This window comes from Otolemur garnettii, unplaced genomic scaffold, assembly GCF_000181295.1.
Source record: "Otolemur garnettii isolate 467f Iridium unplaced genomic scaffold, OtoGar3 scaffold00059, whole genome shotgun sequence".
In the NCBI taxonomy this organism is placed as follows: domain Eukaryota; kingdom Metazoa; phylum Chordata; class Mammalia; order Primates; family Galagidae; genus Otolemur; species Otolemur garnettii.
The window spans coordinates 1,648,023-1,670,502 of record NW_003852454.1 but is presented as its reverse complement, the minus strand read 5'-3'; the positions used below and the strand labels follow the sequence as shown (position 1 = coordinate 1,670,502).

General features: G+C 35.1%; 1 protein-coding gene across 7 annotated transcripts in view; it reads right to left on the bottom strand.

Annotated features, from left to right (window-relative positions):
* Positions 1-1,651: 1,651 nt before the first annotated feature.
* DPP10 (dipeptidyl peptidase like 10) overlaps positions 1,652-22,480 on the bottom strand; it is a 1,381,219-nt gene continuing 1,360,390 nt past the window's right edge. For 6 of the 7 annotated variants that reach the window (XM_023514792.1, XM_023514795.1, XM_023514791.1 and 3 more), the window contains 5 exons: positions 9,727-9,826; positions 9,410-9,468; positions 9,236-9,308; positions 5,499-5,572; positions 2,662-3,791 (listed from right to left, as the gene is read on the bottom strand). In XM_023514792.1, the coding sequence (XP_023370560.1) occupies positions 3,657-3,791; positions 5,499-5,572; positions 9,236-9,308; positions 9,410-9,468; positions 9,727-9,826 (441 nt within the window). In that variant the 3' untranslated portion in view covers positions 2,662-3,656. Of the gene's footprint in view, positions 3,792-5,498; positions 5,573-9,235; positions 9,309-9,409; positions 9,469-9,726; positions 9,827-22,480 lie in introns of all 7 variants that reach the window. The other variant, XM_003792626.2, reaches the window with a different exon arrangement.

Here is a 22,480-nt window from a genome sequence, read left to right as displayed (position 1 = left end):
TTTTTTTTTTTTTTTGGCCGGGGCTGGGTTTGAACCAGCCACCTCCCATATGGGCCCAGTGCCCTCACTTTTGAGCCACACACGCTGCCCCCCATGCAAAGCATTTAACACCTGTTTGGCATTTAGTAAGAATACTAAATTTTAGACAGGCACAGCTTATTTAAATCTAAGAAAAAAACCACTTCGTCTCATTTTATCTCTTCTAATAATATTCACAGTGATAAGCTCTGATGGGAAAAAAGTGTTTCCCGGTAAAGTAGAGCGTCAGTCATTACTGGCGTGTGTGTAGTTTATTTTGTAAAGTGGTCCTAGAGAGTCAGATTTGGGGATTGAAAAGAGAGAAAAGGGGGAAAGAGAAATACACAGACATGCAGCTGTAGGAGTCTGGGGCCCCCAAAGCCTTCCAAGAATCGTGTACAAATGTCTGAGGGAGGGACACAGTCGCCTGGAACCATGTTGCATTATTTGGGTTTCAATGGGGTATTAAGACCTTCAACATTGATTTGTCGTGTGTAAGTGATTGGACTGTTGGTTCCAGCAGGTGGCGCAGAGAAGTGCCATGGCCACTATGCTAATTGCTGCGGGAGGCTAGCGAGCGTGCTCAGAGAACAGGAAAGGCTTATTCCCCACATGATTCTTTGGAGAAGTCCTGCGCTCTCAATGATCCTAGAGACCTGAAAGCAAATCAGTACCAGGATTTCTGCTACAAAGACCACCATTTGAAGGACAACACCCTGAATGATTGTCTATACAGTAAAGCCCAGTGTTTAAGTCCTTGTAGTATTTCTATAACTGCCACCTGTGAGATCCCCTGCTGGTGATTTCTCTGTTAAAAACAAGTTTTTTAAAAGCATATTTTCAGGGTGAGCTGAGATTCATGTTGGAAGTGCTTCATTTTTTCAATTCTGCCAGGAAACTCAAACACAGTAGAACCTCTGTAAGTTGACCACCCAAGGGACTATAACAAACTGGTTAACACACAGAGGTGATTAACTTAACGAGCTGCTGTACTGATATGCACATGTGCTCCCTGTCTAGTCTTTGAAAAGGAGGTTAACTTAAGGAGGTGATTAGCTACGGAGATTCTACTGTAGATCCATGGAGTCTTCTTACCTCTAACTGAGGAGTTTGAGACCTTCTGAATAGAGGCAAGGGGAATGAAAAAAAAACAAAACTCTTCTCTTTCAAAATAGGTTCAAAAAATTATGTGTTAATTTCTGTGGATGGGTTAATATTGCTTACCTGTTTTATTATAGATTTTTGATGTAATCTTTATTTTTAACCTTAAGGGAAAAATTACACTTGGAAAGTTTGCTGTTGAAGTCTTACGCAACTGCAGAAATTGCCTAAATGCGTGAAATGGTGGGATTATGACCAAGGGTAAATGGGTAAAAGGAAAAATCTAGTTACATAATTCCTTTAATAACTGGTGATTATGTGTTGGTCAGCACTTCCTTAATCAAAAAATGGCCCATAGAGATGAAAATTACCCACCTTCCTACTAAAGAACACGCTTTCGTTAGAGGTCTATTTAGCCTTTACGGTGAAAGTGGGTTCCAGGCAAAAGTCTTTCACATTAGAAATTGTATTAAATTAATTGAAAAATAGAAAAACATTGATAATAATAATAATAAAACAGGAGAAAGGAAGAACAGTAAAAGGTAAATACTTTTTAAATGTTACTCAAATAGACATTCAATAAAACCACATCTTTCAGACAACATAATCATTTGCATCATAAAAAACTCTAGTGGTTCAAATTCAAAATATTGATTAAAAAGCTTCAGTTGGACTTCAAATCAGCCTAAAAAGAAAATTTCCATCTTAATAAAATAGGCAAAACTTTCCTTTTAAAGTTACAACTTATTTTGTTAAAAAATGTGTTTACTAGTCTTGAAAAAGACCTCAGATGGGTCCTTCAGAAGAGAAAACCTTTCTCATTTAAATTTGAATCCAATGAAGCAATGAAGACACAATCCCAAAGTATCCAGAAGAAAACTGGGATCACAATCAATAATTCACAAGTTTCCAAATACCCACAATTCTGGGCTGATCCTTCAACAAAACAGAAGAGTGACTGGCGATTCCTTGATATCTGTAAATTTCCTCCCTTTATCCTGATGCTATGGTAATCCAGTTTGTCCTATGGACTTCTTTAAAGCCATGAAAGCACAGTAAGTATACTGCCTACACACAGACTTTTAAATATCTTCTGGAACATTCCTCAAAGTGAGAAGCTCCTCTTTGCCTTTCGTCAGCAATGTCACTATTCTCGTGACTGACGCTAACTTCACATGGCCACATCTATTTTGTCCTCTCAGTCTCTTACTTACTTACTGCCAGTCAGCACAGCATAGGGATTGATGCATTTTGTGCCTTCAATTCAAATTAAATAGCAAACACTGCTGTTTGTGAACTTTTTGGCCAATGAGTAAAAAATGTTTCATTTCTAATTCTTACCAGAAGGATTTAAATTAAACAGTAACAGATGCATTGGGCAGGCATGGAATACTAAGTAGAAAGTGGCAAATGGAATAATCCAGCTCTTAGCTTTTACAATGAAAACGTGAATTGATTCTGTCCTAAGAGATAGAAGTAAAAGGACCAAGTGTTTTTAAAAAAGCCTTCTCCACCAAAAGAGCAAAATAGCACTCAGTGGCATTGCGTTGTTAACAAAATTTCTTTATCAGAAACTATAATTTAATATTTAAGTATCTAATTTACATGTGACAAGGTATCATATTCAAAAAAGTAAATTGCAACTAGAAAACTATTAACCACTAAAAACAATACCAAACACAACCCAAACATTTATAGGAAAGCAATAGCTAGAATTCAAATTGGAAAAAATGTTTCATCATATTTGGCTCATTAAACAAAGCATCCATTATAGTCTGGAAAAGAGCATCTCTTCTAATTCATCAAAAGTTTACCCTTTGTAGCATGAATAACATGTAAAGATAGTTTCATTGACTGTAGATGCACACGTGTGTTTGTGTGTATATATATAGTGAGACATACACTCGTGTGTTCATTTAAAGATATTGTATCTACTGATAACTGGCTGAACTTTGGAAGGTGCTGAAATCCATATTTCTATATGTCCTTTGACCCACTTAATAATGCCTTTTTAAAAACAGAAGTTACATAAAATACTCTGCTTTTTATTAACTGAATATTTTCTTAAGCATAATAATAGACAATGAAAGAATTGCACTTATTGTAAAGGTACAGTAAAGTGTTAGATTGCAGTTCAGCCATAAAAGATCAGGGACTGTGGGACGGATGATCAGTTGTGCATTATATGCAAAGGGGGTGGTGACCAGTGAAACTAAAATGAGAGCAACTAGTTACATAACAAACAGGGAGAGAACAGAAGAAAACATGCACTACTACTTTAATGCAAAACTAATTTCTCCCAGGAAACCAATCCTATAACCTTCCTTATACAAAGAAACAGGTTCTGCACCCTTGGCAACACAGTAGCCTTGGACTTGTGTCATCAAATGCCAGTTCGGTGTCTCTCTGAGTGTGCTGTTCCAATGTCATCTCCATAAGCTGCCTTTGAAATTCTGGAGCATCTACAATATTACAGTCTCTTGGGTAGGTTCCATTCAGCCTCAATATTTCCATCTGTTCTGTATAAATAGGGTTCATTATTCATCTTCCTCGGGTTCCTGTGGTAAGACGTATATTTCTTCCTTTAAACAATCACTGAAGAATCTAAGGATTGTGCTGTAAAGATGATACTTGCTCTTCTCAGAGACATTATGACCTTCATCTGGGTAGACCTAAGAGAGTGAGGAGAAAGAAGGCAGCACGTTACCAGCACAGCTGTTGTCCTTCAGCTTTAGTTAAGTTAGCCCAAATGGCAGGAGAACTTTGACAAATAGTATCTAATCACAATCTCATCTAATTCAACTGAGTTCTTCATGCTACACTTTTAACAAATTATAATTGTGTCAATCGATATTTGAGGAAAATATGTATTTTGTGTTCAAAGTTATTTGGCTAAATATAGTGGATGTTCCCACATTCAAGTTCAGTATGATGGCCTTAACATTGCCCTCAGATCGGCCTGACTGTGTAAGTCCCTCATCTCCATTTCCTTAGAGCATTTACTTAAGAAACTCGTAACTGGGTATCAACTTTCTGTCCCTTTGAAATGTGTGTAAATCTTCAAGCCTCCTGCCAGTTTTACAAACCAGAATATGTATTTCTCAAAGAGATGGAAACTTTGGAAGTGCAAACACTGAGAGAGGAAGCTCCTCCATCTTTCACTCTGGGAGAGTGACAGCAGTGGTCCGAGTTCTAAAATCACCTGCTGTCTTGGAAAGACAATTTTAAAGATCTTTGAGCCCTTTGTTTCGACAGAGTTGAGTTCAGTCTCTCTCTCTCTTATTGCAACAGCCTGGACTAAACGCTTCCTTGCCTGATGACATTGGTGAAATTTTTATTTTTATGATGTCCTTTCTGATATAAATGACATTATTGATTTTTCTAAAATACAAATACTATGTTATCAGTTTCTGGGTGAGAAGTTTGCAAATGATGCCTCATTGTCCCCGTGCTCCTCGACATTCCTTATGGCATAAACATACCTCTATCATCTTTCAGCATCCTTACCCTGGCACTTTATGTTTTATATAGGTTGAAAAACTTTCAGTTATTCTGAATGCTAAGATGCTGAGAGATCAAAATTACTGATTGTTTGTTCTTGCTGTTGTTGTTGTTGTTGAGACAGAGTCTTGCTATTCTGTCACCCTAGGTAGATACCAACTTTAATTTCTTGGGCTTTTACCTCAGTTTCCTGAGTAAACAGGAAACACCCACTTGTTTTTCTATTTTTAGTAGAGACAGGGTTCTCACTTTTGCTCAGGCTGGTCTCAGCTCCTGAGCTCAAGCAACCTCCCTGCCTTGGCCTCTTAGACTGCTAGGATCAAAGGGGTGAGCCACTGAGCCTGGCCTATTACTTTCTTTTTCATTCTACGATTCCTCCACCAGCCTGAAAGTTACCTGATAGTCCAAAGTCCATCATGCTACCCATTTAGTGTCGTGGCCACTATAAGTCCTTGGTCAATGTTTATAAAGTGTGTGTAAGCGCAGACAGAGATGGTAATGTAAATGGTATTTTATCCTCTCCTTTATTCTTGTAATATTTCCCCAAACACTTTTTTCCTCTCACTATGTATAATAACAGTAACAGAAAGTGAAGAAAAGGCAAAAGGGGCAAGAAGGGAAATAGAGAATTCTTTTTTTAAAAGAATTCAATATGAGCGATATGAATAAAAGTCTGAAGCAAACAGAACATTTTGAAAGGGTTGATGTAATTCCCTTGTAAAGCTTGAGCTAATCCACATTCTCATTGTAATTAAGAACAAAGAATATAATCTTTAGTTCCTAAAAACTAATACCCTAAGGGATGGAGAAATATGGAAGCTATGTTCTGTAGCCAAAGCCATGGAAGGAAAAGACATTCTTCTGAGAAAGTAGCTTACCTGCATAGTATAATTCACTCCAGCTTTTATTAGGTGCTTGATTAATTCTGCTGAATGCTGGAAATGAACTTTCGCTGCAAGAAATTAAATTATAATATTTAAAGGAAATAGATTTTTAGTAGCATATTATTTTTTCGAAGAGATTTAGGATTTACTTAACATACATTGCCCATTTAAAAGACTGATATCTGGCATTAACTAGAAAGCCTGTAAATATAATGATAAAATTTCGAGCTTCACTCTGTTAAAAAATAAACAAAAATAGGATCTATTACTAACGTTCCTTACTTACTGCATAGGATGGCATTTAGATTGACTTTACTGAAGATCATTTATTAGTCCTAATTTTTTATATATTTTACACCTTATAAAATTTTAACATGGTAAATGTCCTAGCTAGATAGTAATACGCAAGCTAGCTTTCTATTACTTCTGGGGGACTGCAAAGACCCAGCACCAGTTAGATTCTGGCATTCTGCTTTATTGTTTTAAATTAGAAAAGAATATCCCATGCAGAGAGAATATTATAGGCTGCAAATTTCATTTTACGTGGGCTACTTCATGTAGATCATGCCAGTTATTTCTGTTGTCTTTTTATCTTCTTTCTACCCGAACCTAAAGTCCAAAAGTCTGAAATAGGCAGCACAGGAGACCTGGATGTGGTCACTGCAAAGACCTGGACCCTCCATTCAATCTCTCTGTGCAGCAGCTCGCTTACACGCTGCCTGCGCTATTCACGTCTGCACGCTGTGTATCTTCAAATTTCACTACATAATTTTTAATCTAATAGTTTGTAACTGTCTTTGCAAAACTCAGGCAGCTTTGTCAACAGAGTAAGCGTCTCTCATGCTCTAACACTATGGTGGTGAATAATCACACTACACAACAGAGGAAAAAAATCCAAACAATCATTTAAATCTTTAAAAAAGGTACTCAAGATTTTATTCAACATTTTTCTATGATACTTAACAGAAAAATTACCATGTCATCTCTCAGTACATACAAATTGCTCTATTAATGTCAGCTACTAGAAATGGCAATTAATAAGCCCGGTGGCAGAGGTAACATGATCCTTTATTTCTCTGTGTAGATTTAGCTAAAGGGATAATGTACAAATAGATTTTCCAACTGGATTTTATTTTTTCTGCTTAGTTTCTAGAGCAAAGCCTGTTGACATTTGCCATTTGTCTCTTTCTTATAACTGAATGAGGACATGAAAGGTCTGGCTGGCCGAGTGAACTGATTCACTGGTAATTTCTGAAGATAATAATGGCAGTGTTACAGTGTCACTGACTGAGCAGTTAGACTCCACCAGGCCCATGTGTGTTGTGTGTGTTTGTACATGCAGGTGTATTTCCCCTGAAGGGACCAGGAGAGCCCCACAGCTTGCATTTTATCAGGTGGGTGAAGCACCAAGGCCAGGGCTGAGTGATTTAAGTCGGGACTGCGTGATTTACCTCTATTTAGAGCTACAACATATTGACAGAAAAACCTGAAATAGCACTAACATATTATTCCAGGGTGATGGCTGGACGTAAAATAATTTAACCTTGAATATAATTTATTCACGTGACTGAGGCTTCAGAGCTCAGTAAATAAGAACCTCAATGCCCGCGTTGAAAGCCCTTTTACTGATCAATCATGCATATGCTTTTAGGCAAGTTGTATCATTGCCTGATAGTTTCCCAATCTGTTAAGCAAGAAAAGTAATCATACCGATTGCACAATATCTTCGTGAAGAACAAGTAAGATAATAGGACTGTTGTTGGTGTTAGCACATCGTGACAAGTAATCAGCACTCAGCAGTTGCTATTTATTATTGTCACTATTGACACACACACGTGCTAGACCTTTACACCTTAGGTCAAAATTCCAATGTCCTTCAGATTTTTTGTGCTTTTCACACATTTCACCCAACACGGTATCTTATCACTCAAATCTTTTTATAATAGAGTGTTCATTTTACAACACTTTCACATTTTCAGAACGTTGCAAAGGTAGATCAAGAATTCCGTATTTCCCTCCTCCAGGTTCCCTTACTGTTACCATCTTACGTTATTGTAAGAAACCAACATTGTGTACAACGATTAACCAAGCCCCTTGATTTGGGAACTGCTATTTTTTGTCTGTTTTGTTTTTTGCGTTCTCCTGTTCTCTTCCTGCTTCGGGCTCCTTTCAGGACACCAACCTCAATCTAGGGATCCTACTTCCTTCACCTCCTCTGGTCTGTGGAAGTTTAACATTCAGACTTTCTTTATTTCTGATACCTTAACAGTTTTAAAGAATACTGGTCAAGTATTTGATAGAATCTTCCTCACTTGGGTTTGACTGATGTTTTTCTCATGGTGAGACTGGGGCTATGAAATTGGAGGATTAAATCATAGTCAGAAAGAGCCATCTCACTCCATCACAAGGGAACCACTCCCTGCTCTCCAGAAGGTTTACAAGACCCCTCACAAGAGCCTTGATCATCGGGCTGAGGGGATGCTTCCCAAATGTCTTCATTTAAGCTCACCTTTCTTTCCCTGTCCGTACAGTACTCTCAAAGCCAATCGTCAAGTGAAACCTGTTCTAAAGAAGGATCGTCTGCCTCCTTGAGGGGGACTATCTACACGAACTATTTGGAATTCTTCCTAAGGGAATCTTGTCTCTTCTTTAACTTTTATATGTTAGCCTGGATCTAAGCTCTGATTTAACCACAGAGTGATATGCTCGAAAGTTAAGTGGAAGAGAAGATACGCTCTTGGCTAGTAAACCCTTTTAGTGGTTTCCTTTGTAAACTGGGCTAAAAATACTGAGGCAGGGCAGACAACAAATACAAGTTCAAGACTCAGAAAATATTGATTTAAGACTTTGATGCTCTTGGCTCACTTGCCGGGTAGGCTTGTGTAAATCTGTTTCTTTCTTGAAATTGACTTTTCTCACTCATGAAGAAAGCTATAAATACCCAGGCTTGTAAAGTATCAAAGATAATAAAAATATAAATTCTCTGATCCCTAAAAGCTTCATGTAGATAAAAAGCAACATTATTTACTACTACTAATTTCCATCACATCTATCGCCAGTGTTTAAAGTGATAAAAAATGGGACACAATATGAAAGTACCTTTAAAAGAGTTTTTATTTTAATTTCACTTAAGAGCGTCTCCCCTTTAGAATTTTAGTCGATGTTTGCACCATTTGCTTCTATTTCTCAAGCTGGTTTCTAGTGGAGGTATGATGAATAACAGGGAAGCTATAGCCACTAGTCACATGTGGCTATTGAGATTAAAACCAATTAAAATTAAACTTTGAAAACTTTAGTTAGTCGCACTAAACACAGTATGGCTATGATTGGCCGGCGGCTACCATGCTCAATAACTGATCAAGATGATTGGCCAGCGGCTACCATGCTCAATAACTGATCAACATGATTGGCCCGCGGCTACCATGCTCAATAACTGATCAACATGATTGGCCGGCGGCTACCATGCTCAATAACTCATCAACATGATTGGCCAGAGGCTGCCATGCTCAATAATTGATCAAATATTTCCATCAAAGTTTTACTGGGCCGTCCTGCCATTTGAGCCCCATGGGGGCTCCTCTCCTCTTAGTTCTGAATTCTCTCCTCCCACCTCCTATCAGGCATCTGATTCTGTCTGCCACTGCCTGCTCTCCAGAAGGTTTTCAAGACCCCTCACAAGAAAGTCCTCAGATGTGTCCCCATCAAACAGTAACAGCAGGTATAATACTTACTGTCAGCAGTTCCATGAATTATTAATATATTTTCTTCTTTTAAGCCATGAATATTATGTAGCACACTGGCTGCCTATAAAGGAAAACAGAAATATCTGGATCTACAGATCTATCTAAATAAGTAATTTGACTGAATTTTTAGAGCAGAACTACTCTTATTTTTTAATTAGTTACCTGGTAAGTGTTTTCCTCCCTAGACGGCATGCCGAGGTATCTTTCAGAGAAAGCTGAGGCTGTGACCCAAGAAAACAGAAATTTAAAAATAAATGAAAAACCATTTGACTTGCACAATTCATTATTTAATTTCATTTCACATTTAATTGTCATGCTCCAGTACAATTGATTGAATCGGGGAGGTGATAAACAACTCAGAACAGGCTCTGGTAACACATGATAAATGAGCTCAGTTCAGCTCCTCTGCGTTGGGATTTTGTTTTCTACAAATCAATACATTACATTAGGTATTAGGTCAGTCTGTAGGAAATACTCACCGTATAACTTCAAGTCTGTGATAGGTGCAACCACTGATCCACATTTAAAAAGCTTTTCATCAGACTTTAAGATCATTGATGCAATATAGCCACCATACCCCTGGCCAAGGGAGGTTAAAAAAAAAAAAGATTATAACAACTATTTCTGGAGGTGTCTGTAGTTTCTGGTCACTGGTAATGTACATCATATCATAATGTTCCATAATGACTCAATTTGAGCAAATAATAGAATAAATCACTTGGTGCAGACGAAAACTTTGAACAGTCATGCAAAGTTTTACCTAACAGGCTGCTTTAATAACCTTATATAAAAGATAAAACTAATTATATACTATCAAATGTCAAATATTTGCTCTGCGATTTCAGATCATACAGCTGAGAACTGTCCAAAATAATTTTCAGTTAGGGAAATAAAATGCTTATTAAATCATATGCCATTATAAGCTAATTTGATATATATACTTTTAATAAAGCATTTAAATAATATCAATAGCTATTTATGTAGAATTAACAGAAGAATAAAATATTTAAAATATAAAACCACAAATAGAGATTCTCCTTTTAATTTGTGGCAGGGTTCTGAAACCTGACTTCAGGAAGCTAGAATATGCCACCCCATTTCTGGCCCCCTACAGGGCATAAGATTATTTTGAGTTGGTTATTTTAAGAAATTACAGATATATGAAGGTTCTCAGGCTAGAGGCTGTCTTTTCATAAGAGAAATTTACATCTGTAAAGGAAATCTTCATTTGTCTCTCCCCTCCACCCCCAACCAGAAAGAGAAGGATGATTAAATCAGAGACTCATAATCAGTGGAGAAGGAATGGAGTTAAATCTGCATTACGAAAGTTTCCTTGGTTTTGCTTTTCCTGGCCATCTCTTTTAATCCCTTCTCCCTTTGTTTCTGAGAGTTATGATATTTATATCAGATATCTAACATAGTTCTTTGAGATCTACTCTAAAAATTTAATCACTTCTTCGAGTTGCCTCCCATGTACAGAGGAGGTATACATGTTATTAAACTTCAGCTTTTCTCTTGTTAATCTGTCTTTTATTACAGATAAGACCTTTTATTCCTAGCCAAGACCTCATGAAGGTTAAGGGAGGAAATGAGGTTTTCTGCCCCTCATTTCATACAACTTAATATTGGAAAGAAATTGCATATAATGAATAATGTTGTTAGTTATGAAACCACCCATACAAATTGATGAAAGGGTGCAAGGTGAAGATTAGAGTAAGGGCCCCAAACCTCTGTGAACTTAGCTAAAATAATGATACTAAGCAGCCACTGTCCCTGCGGGAAAAGAATTCTCATAACCCTGACAGGAGTACAGCCATTTTAGAAAATCAGGTCAGAAACCAGCAATCCACTCCCCAACCCCCACCTCCGGATTCTTGAAGCACCTGAAAGCCAGGGCTCCTGGAAACATATTACCCAAATCCTGGCCCCAAATCCTTACAAATACTAGAGAAAAGCCCTAGGTAGTCCCAGCAGCCCACAAGGGACTAATGGTTCCACCCTAAAACTGCCTGATTGCCTACTCCTTCCCCCGCCAAACTGTCTTTAAAAGCCCTATCTCCTCACTTCTCCAGGAGGCAGATTTGAGAAATTCCTCCCCTCTCCTCTCTCAGCACGATGCAAAATGAACCCACTCTACTGTGAACTCTGCTGTCTCTGGATATGGCCTTTCTCTCCAGCAGCCAGCAGATGAAGGTGGGTGGAATGGTAACAGGTAAGTTAGATTACCCTTTAAGTTTAATTTTAAAATACTTTCCTGAATAGTTTTTAAACTCATTTAATATAAATTCTTAAAAAACAAACAAACAAAAAAGAGACCTAGTTTTGTTTTTTTTGGTTTTTTTTTTTGTAGCCTGAATAAAAATGTTATAGAGTAGATCTTAGTAATTTTATACTGAACTAAGGAAGTAACCTACTGAGTTATCTGTTTTAGAAATTAACTTTTAGCTATACTCTGGGCAGTGCTCTTTATGCTACCAGACACCGAAATATCTTGGGAAGCGTTAAAAAATATTAACACTTAGGTCTTAATTTCAGAAATTCTGATGCAATTGGTTCATTATGAGGTCTATTTTGAAAAGATTTTCAGATGAGTCACTTGTGATCCAATATATTGTTTTCTTGTCATTGTCTCTAAACACTTGAAGTAAGAAATTAGTAATTTCGTTTATGTTTATGTCGACCATCATCTAAAACTTGGCCTATGACTGTTAATAATGTAATCATGCCTAACTGAAATGCCTGAGATAACATATTCCATTCTGACACCGGAATATTTAATTAGTACTAAGAAACTTGAACAAAGCGTCTTAGGGACTAAAAAGAAAGGCAGTTATCCTTTATAATTCAGAGTTATCTTCTTTACACCTTTATATCCTTTACACCTGAGAGCATTTTTGCTCATTCTTAGTGAGAAAGAGAGACGAACCCTTAAGGTCAGCTCAGCACAATTTGAAAGTGGCAGGTGTAAATGTATTCACATAAGGAAAGAAAGAAACCTCAATGGGCGGGGTGAGTCATTTAAAGCAAGAAAATAAATAGCTGTAAGTTTAATAGCCCGTATCCAAAATGGGTTGTGACCAGACACATTTTGGATTTTGGACTCTTTTTTTTTTCTTTTTAATTCTTTTTTTTAAAATTTTATAATATTTGCCCTATACAATGAGCTATCCCCAAGTCTAAATACAAAATTCATTTATGTTTCATAAGCACCCTAAACACAGACTAATGGTATTTTTAGACAATATTTCTAATCATTTTGTGTATGAAACAAAGTTTTAACTCTGTTTAGACTATGACCTGAGGTCAGTGGTGAAATTTTTCACTTATGGCATCATGGTGGAGCTCAAATGGCTTGGATTTTGGAGCATTTAGGATTTTAAATTTGGGAGTTATTAGAAAGCAAAAGTAGGGACAGTCCTTGAAATTTCAGTTGCTACGGAAAGTGTTTTTAGTATATTTAGTTCCCTGTCTTGGAGATAAGAGCAGAGGATTGCAACTACTAGACTTCAAGTATTCCCCACATCCCATGGTACATGTGTTACATATCTGAGCTGAAACATGTAACTTTTCTGGTTCTAGTTCCATGATGGCCAAGCAAACTTTGAATGGATTGTGATCTGGTTGTTTACATAACCCCACTACCTGACAGAGTAGCTGAATATTCTCAATATTAATTGTAAATATTTCAATCGATAGAACTGTGTATCACATTTAAATATCTAAATTAATAAATCTCTCAGGGCTTGATTATCTCTAGGAACTAAGAAGAATGATGACTTCCAAAGAAAGGGAACATACTAGAATAATGCTTCTTCACTTGAGAGTTCATTCAAATAATTTGCTTATATAAAAAAGCAGATTCTCATTCAGCAGATTTGGGATGAGAATGAAGATTTTACATTTTTAACCAAACTCTCAGGGCACCCATGCTTTTAAGTGACATTCTGTATAACAAGTTCTGACAATATAATCATATAATAAAGTGCCTACCAGAAACACCTCCCTAGTTCCAGCCAGCATCCCTTAGACCAGTGAAACTTTGACAAAAGGTACCGATGCCTTAGGAAACAATTCGAATGTGAGGATTGGGCACCTAAGGTGGCTCCCACATTGAAGCCAGGGTTGTAGATCATGGTTGCTGAGTAGAAGTTGTATTTTACTATTTTTTCAATATGTAAAGTTAGGATTTAATGAAGCTAAATACTTTCTAAGACTTAATGATAATGAAAGCTATTGAACAAAATTCTCTTTATAGCACTTAAAAATCAAATCCAAAATGTTGCTCTAATTTGGTTTATTTCAGAGAAATAACTTCTATTTTTAAAAGAAAATCAATACTGGCAAAATTAGAATACATTAACTTTTAATTGCTCACCTTCCTCTCAACCATTTTATATCAATTCACTGATGCAAGAGTAGATCATGAAAGAGTTCTCCGAATATATGTTCCAGAAGAAGGCAGGAATCAGATACATAGTGTGAACTCAGTGAGATGTAATGATGGTGATTTTAATTTTTAAAACATCTCATTACATCAGGTAGATTCAAAAATTAAGGCTTCTCATATGGTTCTGTAGGTAATTAGAGGTTGTTTTGATTTGATAAAGATCAAAACCAGTCAATAGTCAGTGTAGACAACTGTTTTGATTGTACATTTTATTGATTTCCCAGCAACCGTAATTTTTCTCATTCATTACCATGGTTTTGTCATTTCCATTTACCAAGCATTTTAGTGTAACTCTTAAAATGTTTAAAAATGTATGCTATTATTGTAAAATTTAATTCAATGAACTTATATTATAGGGATGTTTCCTAAGAAATTTTCCTTCTTAAAAAATAGAAATACTTGAGAGGTAAAAAAACAGTAGAAGAGTGCTGGGGCTTGGGAGTGGGGGAATGGGTTGCAACACCATGTAGTCAGGTCTTAGGTTTCCAATGGCCACCATTTTTGAGGTAATCATTAAGTGATATCATGGATGTAAAAAAGATACAAAGACAACTGAAGAAAAAAAGGAGGCTCTTAATACAGCTTTAGACTTGTGCATTTTTTTCTAACCACACTATTTTTAGTACACAATGAATTAATTTGGAATAAAAATGTATAAATATGTGATGAATAACACAATTTTATTTTATTTTATTATTTTGCATTAAAATAATTAATTTGACATAATTACTTGCATTTTATCACAATTCTTATAATCTTTCTTGAAAAATAATCTGTCTGAAGAAGAATTTTAATTCTTTTTTTTTTTTTTTTCAGTTTTTGGCTGGGAGCCAGGTTTGAACCCACCACCTCTGGTATATGAGGCCGGCACCCTACTCCTTTGAGCCACAGGCACCACCCAAGAGTCGATCTTAATTCTTCATATCATGTATACTAATAGCTTCAAACCATAGAAGTAACTCAAGCTGATCTCAAGCTTTGAGATCTCCCCTTCAATTGAAAAGGTACAAAATTCTAAATCATGACAGATTACCTCCATAAGTAAGGTTTTTAGAAGCTTCCATATTCACTTACATTTTTAAAGTTGTTTTACATTCCCCATCATCCATGTTTCTTGTCTCCTTACATTGCCTTATCTTTCTATCTCAAAACTGATCTCCTGGTGACACCTTTCCTGATCTCTGATTTAAATTTGCCACTTTATCTCTAATGTTGGCATGCCTATTTGACTCTTAATTGTTCTGACTTAAACTATCACCATCGGACATTTTATATCTTTTACTGAGTATTTATAATGTCAATGAACAAGGAATTTCTTTTTTTCTGTTTTGTGACTGCTATATATTTAGCACCCGCAAAAGTGCTGGGCACTCAGGATACACTCGGAAAATGATTGGTGAATATTTTAATTTTATTTCCCATTAATGCAGGACTGGTAATCATAGTAGCTGCCAGGTTAGAAATGATGTATATAGTATTTTAATTTTTAAATTTATGTCACTAATTTTTAAAAGATAGGTCAGAAAATTTTTCCGAGAGGTTTTTTACTTTTATCACTTACATATAATTGCTTAAAGAATAAAAAATAGAGCTAATTAAATATTAAATGAGGATAGGTAAGTTCTAGGGATAATTATTCAAATTAAAGTAGTTCAAAGTCTTTAATAAGTCATACAATAATTACCAAGTAATTAACACATGGCTATAGAAAAAAACTAAGTATGCTGTTATTATAAGCTTTCCGTTATTCCAACAAATCACTAAGAAAACAGCATTGAGAAAAAGACACTATGCACAATAAAAATTAAAACACATAAATAACAAGAAGTATCTAGAATTAAAAACAGCAGGAAAGAGATTTGACCCATATAAAGAAAAGTATAAAATTCTTCTGGGATATATAAAAGAAGAACTAAATAGAACAGGCATATTGTGCATACTGTGTGACTCAAATAAAAGCCACATCTTGTGAATATTTCAATTTTCTCAGATTATTATAAACATTGTTTCATAAAATTTTAATTAAAAATTCTCACAGAATATTTTGGGAGAATTAGAGAAAATAGAGATAATGGTGATGAGCAAAGACTATTTCAAAAGGCAGAGACAAGTAACAAGGAGAAAATTGCTTTTTAAGTATTAAAAGGCATTATTATGAAATACCTTATAATTAAAAGACTATAACATTAGCATAAGAACAGACAGGCAGATTACACTAGAAATAAACCCAGGGGTACTTGAGAATTTAACATTTAGTTGACACCACTGTTTAGGATGTTAAAAATGATTTATTAAATCAATGGAGCTAAGCAAACTCCCTAGCTATGCATCATGAGTGCTGTGTACTCCTCTCTTCTCCATTCAATCCAGATAAAATAATACATACTCATTTAGCCTTTTGATAGGAATGAGATACGTAAAGAATTTTTTTTTAAGGCAGAGTCTTACTTTGTTGCTCTTGGTAGAGTGCTGTGGCATCATAGCTCACAGTAACCTCACCCTGAGCTCAAGAGATTCTCTTGCCTCATTCTCCAGAATAGTTGGGAGAAAAATATTATTACTATAGACACCTACCACAATGCCCAGCTATTTTCAGAGATGAGGTCTTGCTCTTACTCAGACTGGTCTTGAACCCATGAGCTCAGGCAATCTACCCACCTCGGCTTCCCAGAGCGCTAGGATTACAGGCGTGAGCCACTGCACTCAGCTGACATGTAAAAAATTTTATCACTGGAAGAAATCACCGAAGAAAAGGTTTAAAATTTTTTTACCAAGTTTTAAAATTTTCATTTTTGGACTCACTATTCAAAAAATGTAGAGATAATGAGTTGAGGAAATATTTCAAATAAATGTAAAACTTATCTTCAATGTAACTAAATTTCAGTATGTCAATATGAAAACAAATGCAAGGCTACAGCTCTGGGCTCATGCAGAGCATTTGGGGAGGCCAATGCAGGAGAATCCCTTGAAGCCAAGAGTTCAGCACCAGCCCAGGTTACAACAAGACCTGTCTCTAAAAAGTTAAGTCATTAGCTGAGCTGGTGGCACACGCCTGTTCTTGTGGTTGCAATGAGTCATGGTGATGTCACTGCACTCTAACCCAGGCAACAGAGTAAGACCCTGTCTTCTGAAAAATATTCTTCACTCATGCTATGTGAAATAGTGAAACTGAAACATAGGAGAACAAATCATCTAAAATGAAGCATACGAAGAAAATGGCTTTTATTTATCTTTAATTTAACATTTTAGTGAGTTTAGGAACAACTTTAAGTTGTCTGATATATGTACATTTACAATCTGTGAAGAAGGGGAGGAAGGAAATCTTTGAGGAAATAATAACTCAAAAATTTCCAAATTTGAGGAAAGTACTAAACCCAGATAGCCTAGAAACTCAATATAGCCATGCAAAAAAACATGAAGAAAACTACTTCAAGGCATATCATAAGAAAACTGCTTAAATCAGTCATAAAAAGAAATTATTAATAACATCTGGAGAGAAAAAACACTTTAGGCACTGAAGAAAAAAGTTAAGAATGATGTTGGATTTATTTCAAAAATAATGCAAACCAGGAGATAGTGGATAAAATGTCTTTGAGGTGCTAATAGGAAAAAATGTCAGCTGAAAATTTTGGACCCAGAAAAAAAATCTCTAGGAGATTAAAGTAAAATAAAGACCCATTAGAGCAAAATAATTTATGGCTTGAAGGCCTCTAGTAGAAGATAATTTAAATCATGCCCTTAGAGCAGAAGTGAGACTGGATCTACACAAAGAAATGAAGAACGCAGGAATGGGTAATTACATGGGTAAATATGTAAACATTTAAACAATTTATTTAAATGTCTTTTAAAAATAACTAACTTTCAAATGCAAAAATAATCTATTTGGGGATTTATAACATGCACATATATATCTTAAAATACATGACAATTATTTGTCAATAATTATCATAAAGGTCAAGAATGAAGAAACATAAATATACCACTTTAAGGTTTTTATACTATACATACATGAAGTGGGGTAGTATCACAGAAAGGCAATTGTGATTGATTAAAGAATAGATTATAAGATCTGAAATAACCACCACAATAATGCAAAAAAGAGTTATAACTAACAAGCAAATAATGAAGCCAATTGAATCATTAATTTTTTTTCTTTTACTATAAAAGACAGTAGAAAAAAATTTAAAGGAACAAATTTAAAATTGAACAAATAGAAAGTGAATAGCAAGATGATAGATTTATTTATTTTTCTTTTTTTCTTTTCTTACTGGGTTCCATGTTCTAGCATGATGATAGACTTAAATAGAACAATATCAATGATCATATTAAAGGTAAAATATCTTTAAAAATTATTTATAATGCAAAGGGAGACTGCATATTTTGCATGTAAATACTTAAAAAGTAAAAGAATAAAATAAGTATAACATGTTAATACCATACTTAAGTAATCAAAGAGCTTAGTATTACATGAAGCAAAAACTGACAGAACTGAAAGTAAGAAAAGGCAAATAGATAATTTTAGCTGTTAAACACAAATTATCAAGGGCCATTGCACTAGACCCCAACAAACCAGACTGAAAGCCAAAATAAAGTCACATGTGGAGATTCCATGTCACCAAAACAAAACTGAGTTGTTATCTGACATTTCTTGAAGAAACAGAACTATCTCACATGATACATTCAATCGACTTGATCCAACTGACATTCATAGACTAGTCTGTGGCGAAGGGGCATTTAAGTTAAATCTTTAAGGAAGTGTTTGAGTGAAGTTTGAAGAAAGGGTAATACGTAGCTATCTGGAGGAAAGGAGATTCCAAATCAGAGAGAGATGAGACAAATTCAGTTCAAATACAATAACAAATTAATAAAACATAAGTACCTAGATAAATTTTATAGTCTGACTTGGATATGAAGCAAGAAAAAAGTGAACATAATTTATTACAAAATGGTACAAGAAGGACAAGAAACTACTAAATAGTGTTCTATGACTGCACAGGTAGGAAATGTATTTTCTGGTGGGAGAAATTTGCTGAATGCCTCATAAAGGAAGAAACATCTGCGTTGGGCTTAATAAGAAATGGAATTAATTATAAAATGATGCATGGGCTTGAGGCTATTAGAAATAGGCTATGGGCTGAGAGTTCCCTCTCTGCTGCACCAGGGGTCTTATCTTCCTTCTTATCTATCAGTAAAATGTATCTTGTCACCTACTCACAAGAGTCTATGGATTCATCATCCAATCTCTGAGAGGAAGGACCTGGCAGACAGAGTCTGGCTACAATGAATTAATTTTATCAATGTTTCTGGTGCTAAGAGACTCACATTTCAATATGTAGAAGAGAGCAGTATTGCCTACAAATAAATATTATTTGACCCATAAAACATTCTTAGAAATATGAAATAAAATATACCATTTTATTCTTTAATCAGTTTACATGATTAAAAAGTATCAATTAGAATTGCTTTCCAAATTCTGTAAGATTAAACTAATCATATACAAAACAAAACAAAATTGAGAAATCCTTTCGGAGTTCACAAAAGGATTCATAATTTCAGCCTTTTAGATACAAACAGTGAGATATACCTCTGACTATGTCTAAATAAACTTAGTATCTGTTGGCGAAGTCAATCATTATGGAAAAAATTATTTAGCTACCTAGATATACATTCAGATATATATCACTACAAAAACAAGATGTATCTTAGACCAAGAGAACAGGTGCATAGAGAACTACGAGACTCCATGAAGCATTCAAATATATGAAAAATAGGGATCCCTGAAGGGAAAGAAGATTCTCCCAAAAGAACAGAAGCCCTGCAGGAGACTATCATAGATGAAAACTTCCCAAATTTTACTAATGACCCTGACATATGCCTTTCACATGGATTTTGAAAACCAGATCATCTCATCTTAAACAGAGCCTCTCAAGACACTTTGTAATGAACCTGTTGAAGTCAAGGTGAAAGAAAAAATTCTGCAGGCAGCAAGGAGTAAGTGCCAACTCAGCTACAGAGGCAGAGCCATTAGGATAACAGCAGACTTTTCAATTGAAACCTTCCAAGCCAAAAAGGCCTGGACATCCACCTTCAACATTATTAAACAAAACAATCTTCAGCCCAGAATTCTGTATCCTGCTAAACTAAGCTTCAAAATTGATGGCACAATCAAATCTTTTGTGTATTTACAAGCACTGAGGAAATCTACCACAACAAGACCAGATCTACAGGAAATACTTAGGCCTATTCTCAACACTGACCATTGCAATGGACCACCAGCAAAGTGGACTAAATTCACCCCTGAAGAGGCAAAGCCTGGCTGATTGGATAAAAAAGCACAAGCCAGCCATATGCTGTCTCCAAGAGACACACTTAGCCTTGAAGGACAGATGAAGATTCAGGATTAAAGGATGGAAAATAGTATTTTCAGCAAATAGAAATCAAAAGAAAGGAGGGGTTGCAATCCTGGTCAAAGGAATAATGCAACAAGAAGACATTTCAATTTTAAATATTTATGCACTTAAATGATCCCAGATTTATGAAATAGACCTTGAGTGGTCTGAGCAATATGATATCCCATAACACCATGATAGGTGGGGAATTTAACACCCCTGTGACAGAACTGGACAGAAACTAAACAAAGATACAAAAGACTTAAATGTGACCCTAGAGCAAATGGGATTAATAGAAATATACAGAATATAATATCCCAAAGATAAAGAATATTCATTTTCTCATTAGACCATGGTACATGCTCCAAAATACACAACATCCTAGGATACAAAACAAGCATCTGCAAAAATAAAAGAATAGAAATTACATGTTGTAATTTCTCATACCACAAGGCAATAAAGGTAGAACTCAACTCCAACAAAAATGTTTATCCCCAAACAGAGATTTGGAAATTAAAAGACCTTATGCTGAATGATAGTTGGATTTATAAAGAGATGAAAGAAGAAATTATTAAATTCTTCAAAAATAACAGCAATGAAGACACAAGTTACCCAAACCAGTGGGATACACCAAAAGCAGCTTTAAGAGGGAAATTTATTTATAATACACAAAACTACAAAAACACAAATGTTCAACAAATAAATGAAAAAATTGTTTTGTCATAACACATGACACTCAGAAATGTAAATGAATACACAAAAATATATTTAGTGAAAGATGTAAAAGAAAAAATAACACAATCCAAATAACTGGAAAAAAGAGGACAAAAAAGGAAAAAATAAGACAGTAAGCATATATAGTAAAACTAGTGATGTCTAAATATGTTGGCGATCACATTACACATAAATGGATATGATCTTTAATTAAAATATAGAAATTCTACCAGGCATAGTGGCTCATGCCTGTAATTCTACACTTTAGGTGTTGAAGACCGGAGGATCACTTGAGGCCAGAAGTTTGAGACCAGCCTAGACAACAAAGCAAACCCCCATCTCTGCAAATAATTTAAAAAAATTATCCAGGAATCATGCTGCCAACTTGTAGAACTAGCTACTGAGGAGGCTGAGGCAGGAAGGTCAGGTGAGCTTAGGAATTCAAGGCTGCATTGAGCTATGACTCTGTCAGTATACTTCAGCCGAGATTACAGAGTGAGACACTGTCTCTTAAAAAAGAAAAAGAAAGAAAGAAGGAAAAAATATAGAAATGGGGAAAGAAGAAAGGGAGGGGAGGGAGGAAGATGGGTGTAGGGAGGGTGATTGGTGGGATCATGCCTATGATTTATCCTATAAGGGTACATGTGAATCTTACTAAATGTAGAATATAAATGTCTTAACACAACAACTAAGAAAATGACATGAAGCCTATATTAACCAGTTGGATGAAAGTATTCCAAATTGCATATAGAAACAGCCCACTGTACCCCATGATAGTGTTAATGTATACAGCTATGACTTAATAAAAAATAAAAAGAAATGGGTAGAAAAAATATAAATATCTCTCTTTTATTTGAAGAGTGTATCTAAATTATGAGGGCAAAGTTTAAAAAAAATAAGAAAGGCTTATAATAAGTATATCTTAATCAAAAGCATGCTAGTTTTATAATTTTAATATATAAACTTTGATCCCCAAAACTCTTTGTTTATAGAAACTGAATACCAAGGGTCTTAAAATTTAGTTGGTAAAAATTAACATAATAAGAAGAAATTGACTGGCTTATGATTACAATGGGTTATTTTAACACAATTTTCTCAGAAAATAGAGTCAAAATAAATTGTTAACTAAATTTATGACTGAGATATCATAATGGACCAGTTTGATTAAATGGACATGCATATAGCACCAAAACTTTTAGGCACACATGAAAATTTAAAAAATTATCCCTTTCTTAACTCAAAAATCAAGATATATTTTAAAAGATTTCTGTTATACAGGTCAGTTGTCTGAACACAATTCAATTATTGTTAACAATAATTATAGAAAAGTACCTAAAATTATTTTAATTTGGAATAAAAATAATACAGCTGGTTCAGAGACTTATTTTGAAAATAAAGAAATGCTTATGCTAAATGTTTATAAAGCACTGCCTATCCGTACCAGTGGTGAATACCAGAGATAGGATCTGGATGGAACTTTATAATTCAAATGCTTATATTTTTAAGGAAAGATGTAAAAAATTAAAAAGGTAAACATTCAACTTAGTAATTGAAGAAAAAAGTGGATTACAATGTAAGAGAAAAAATAATAACAGCAAGGATAGGATTTAGTGAAACAGAAAACAGAGATAAATAAAGGACAACCAAGCCATGTAAAAGCAGGAGGGATGGAGGGGTGGAGGG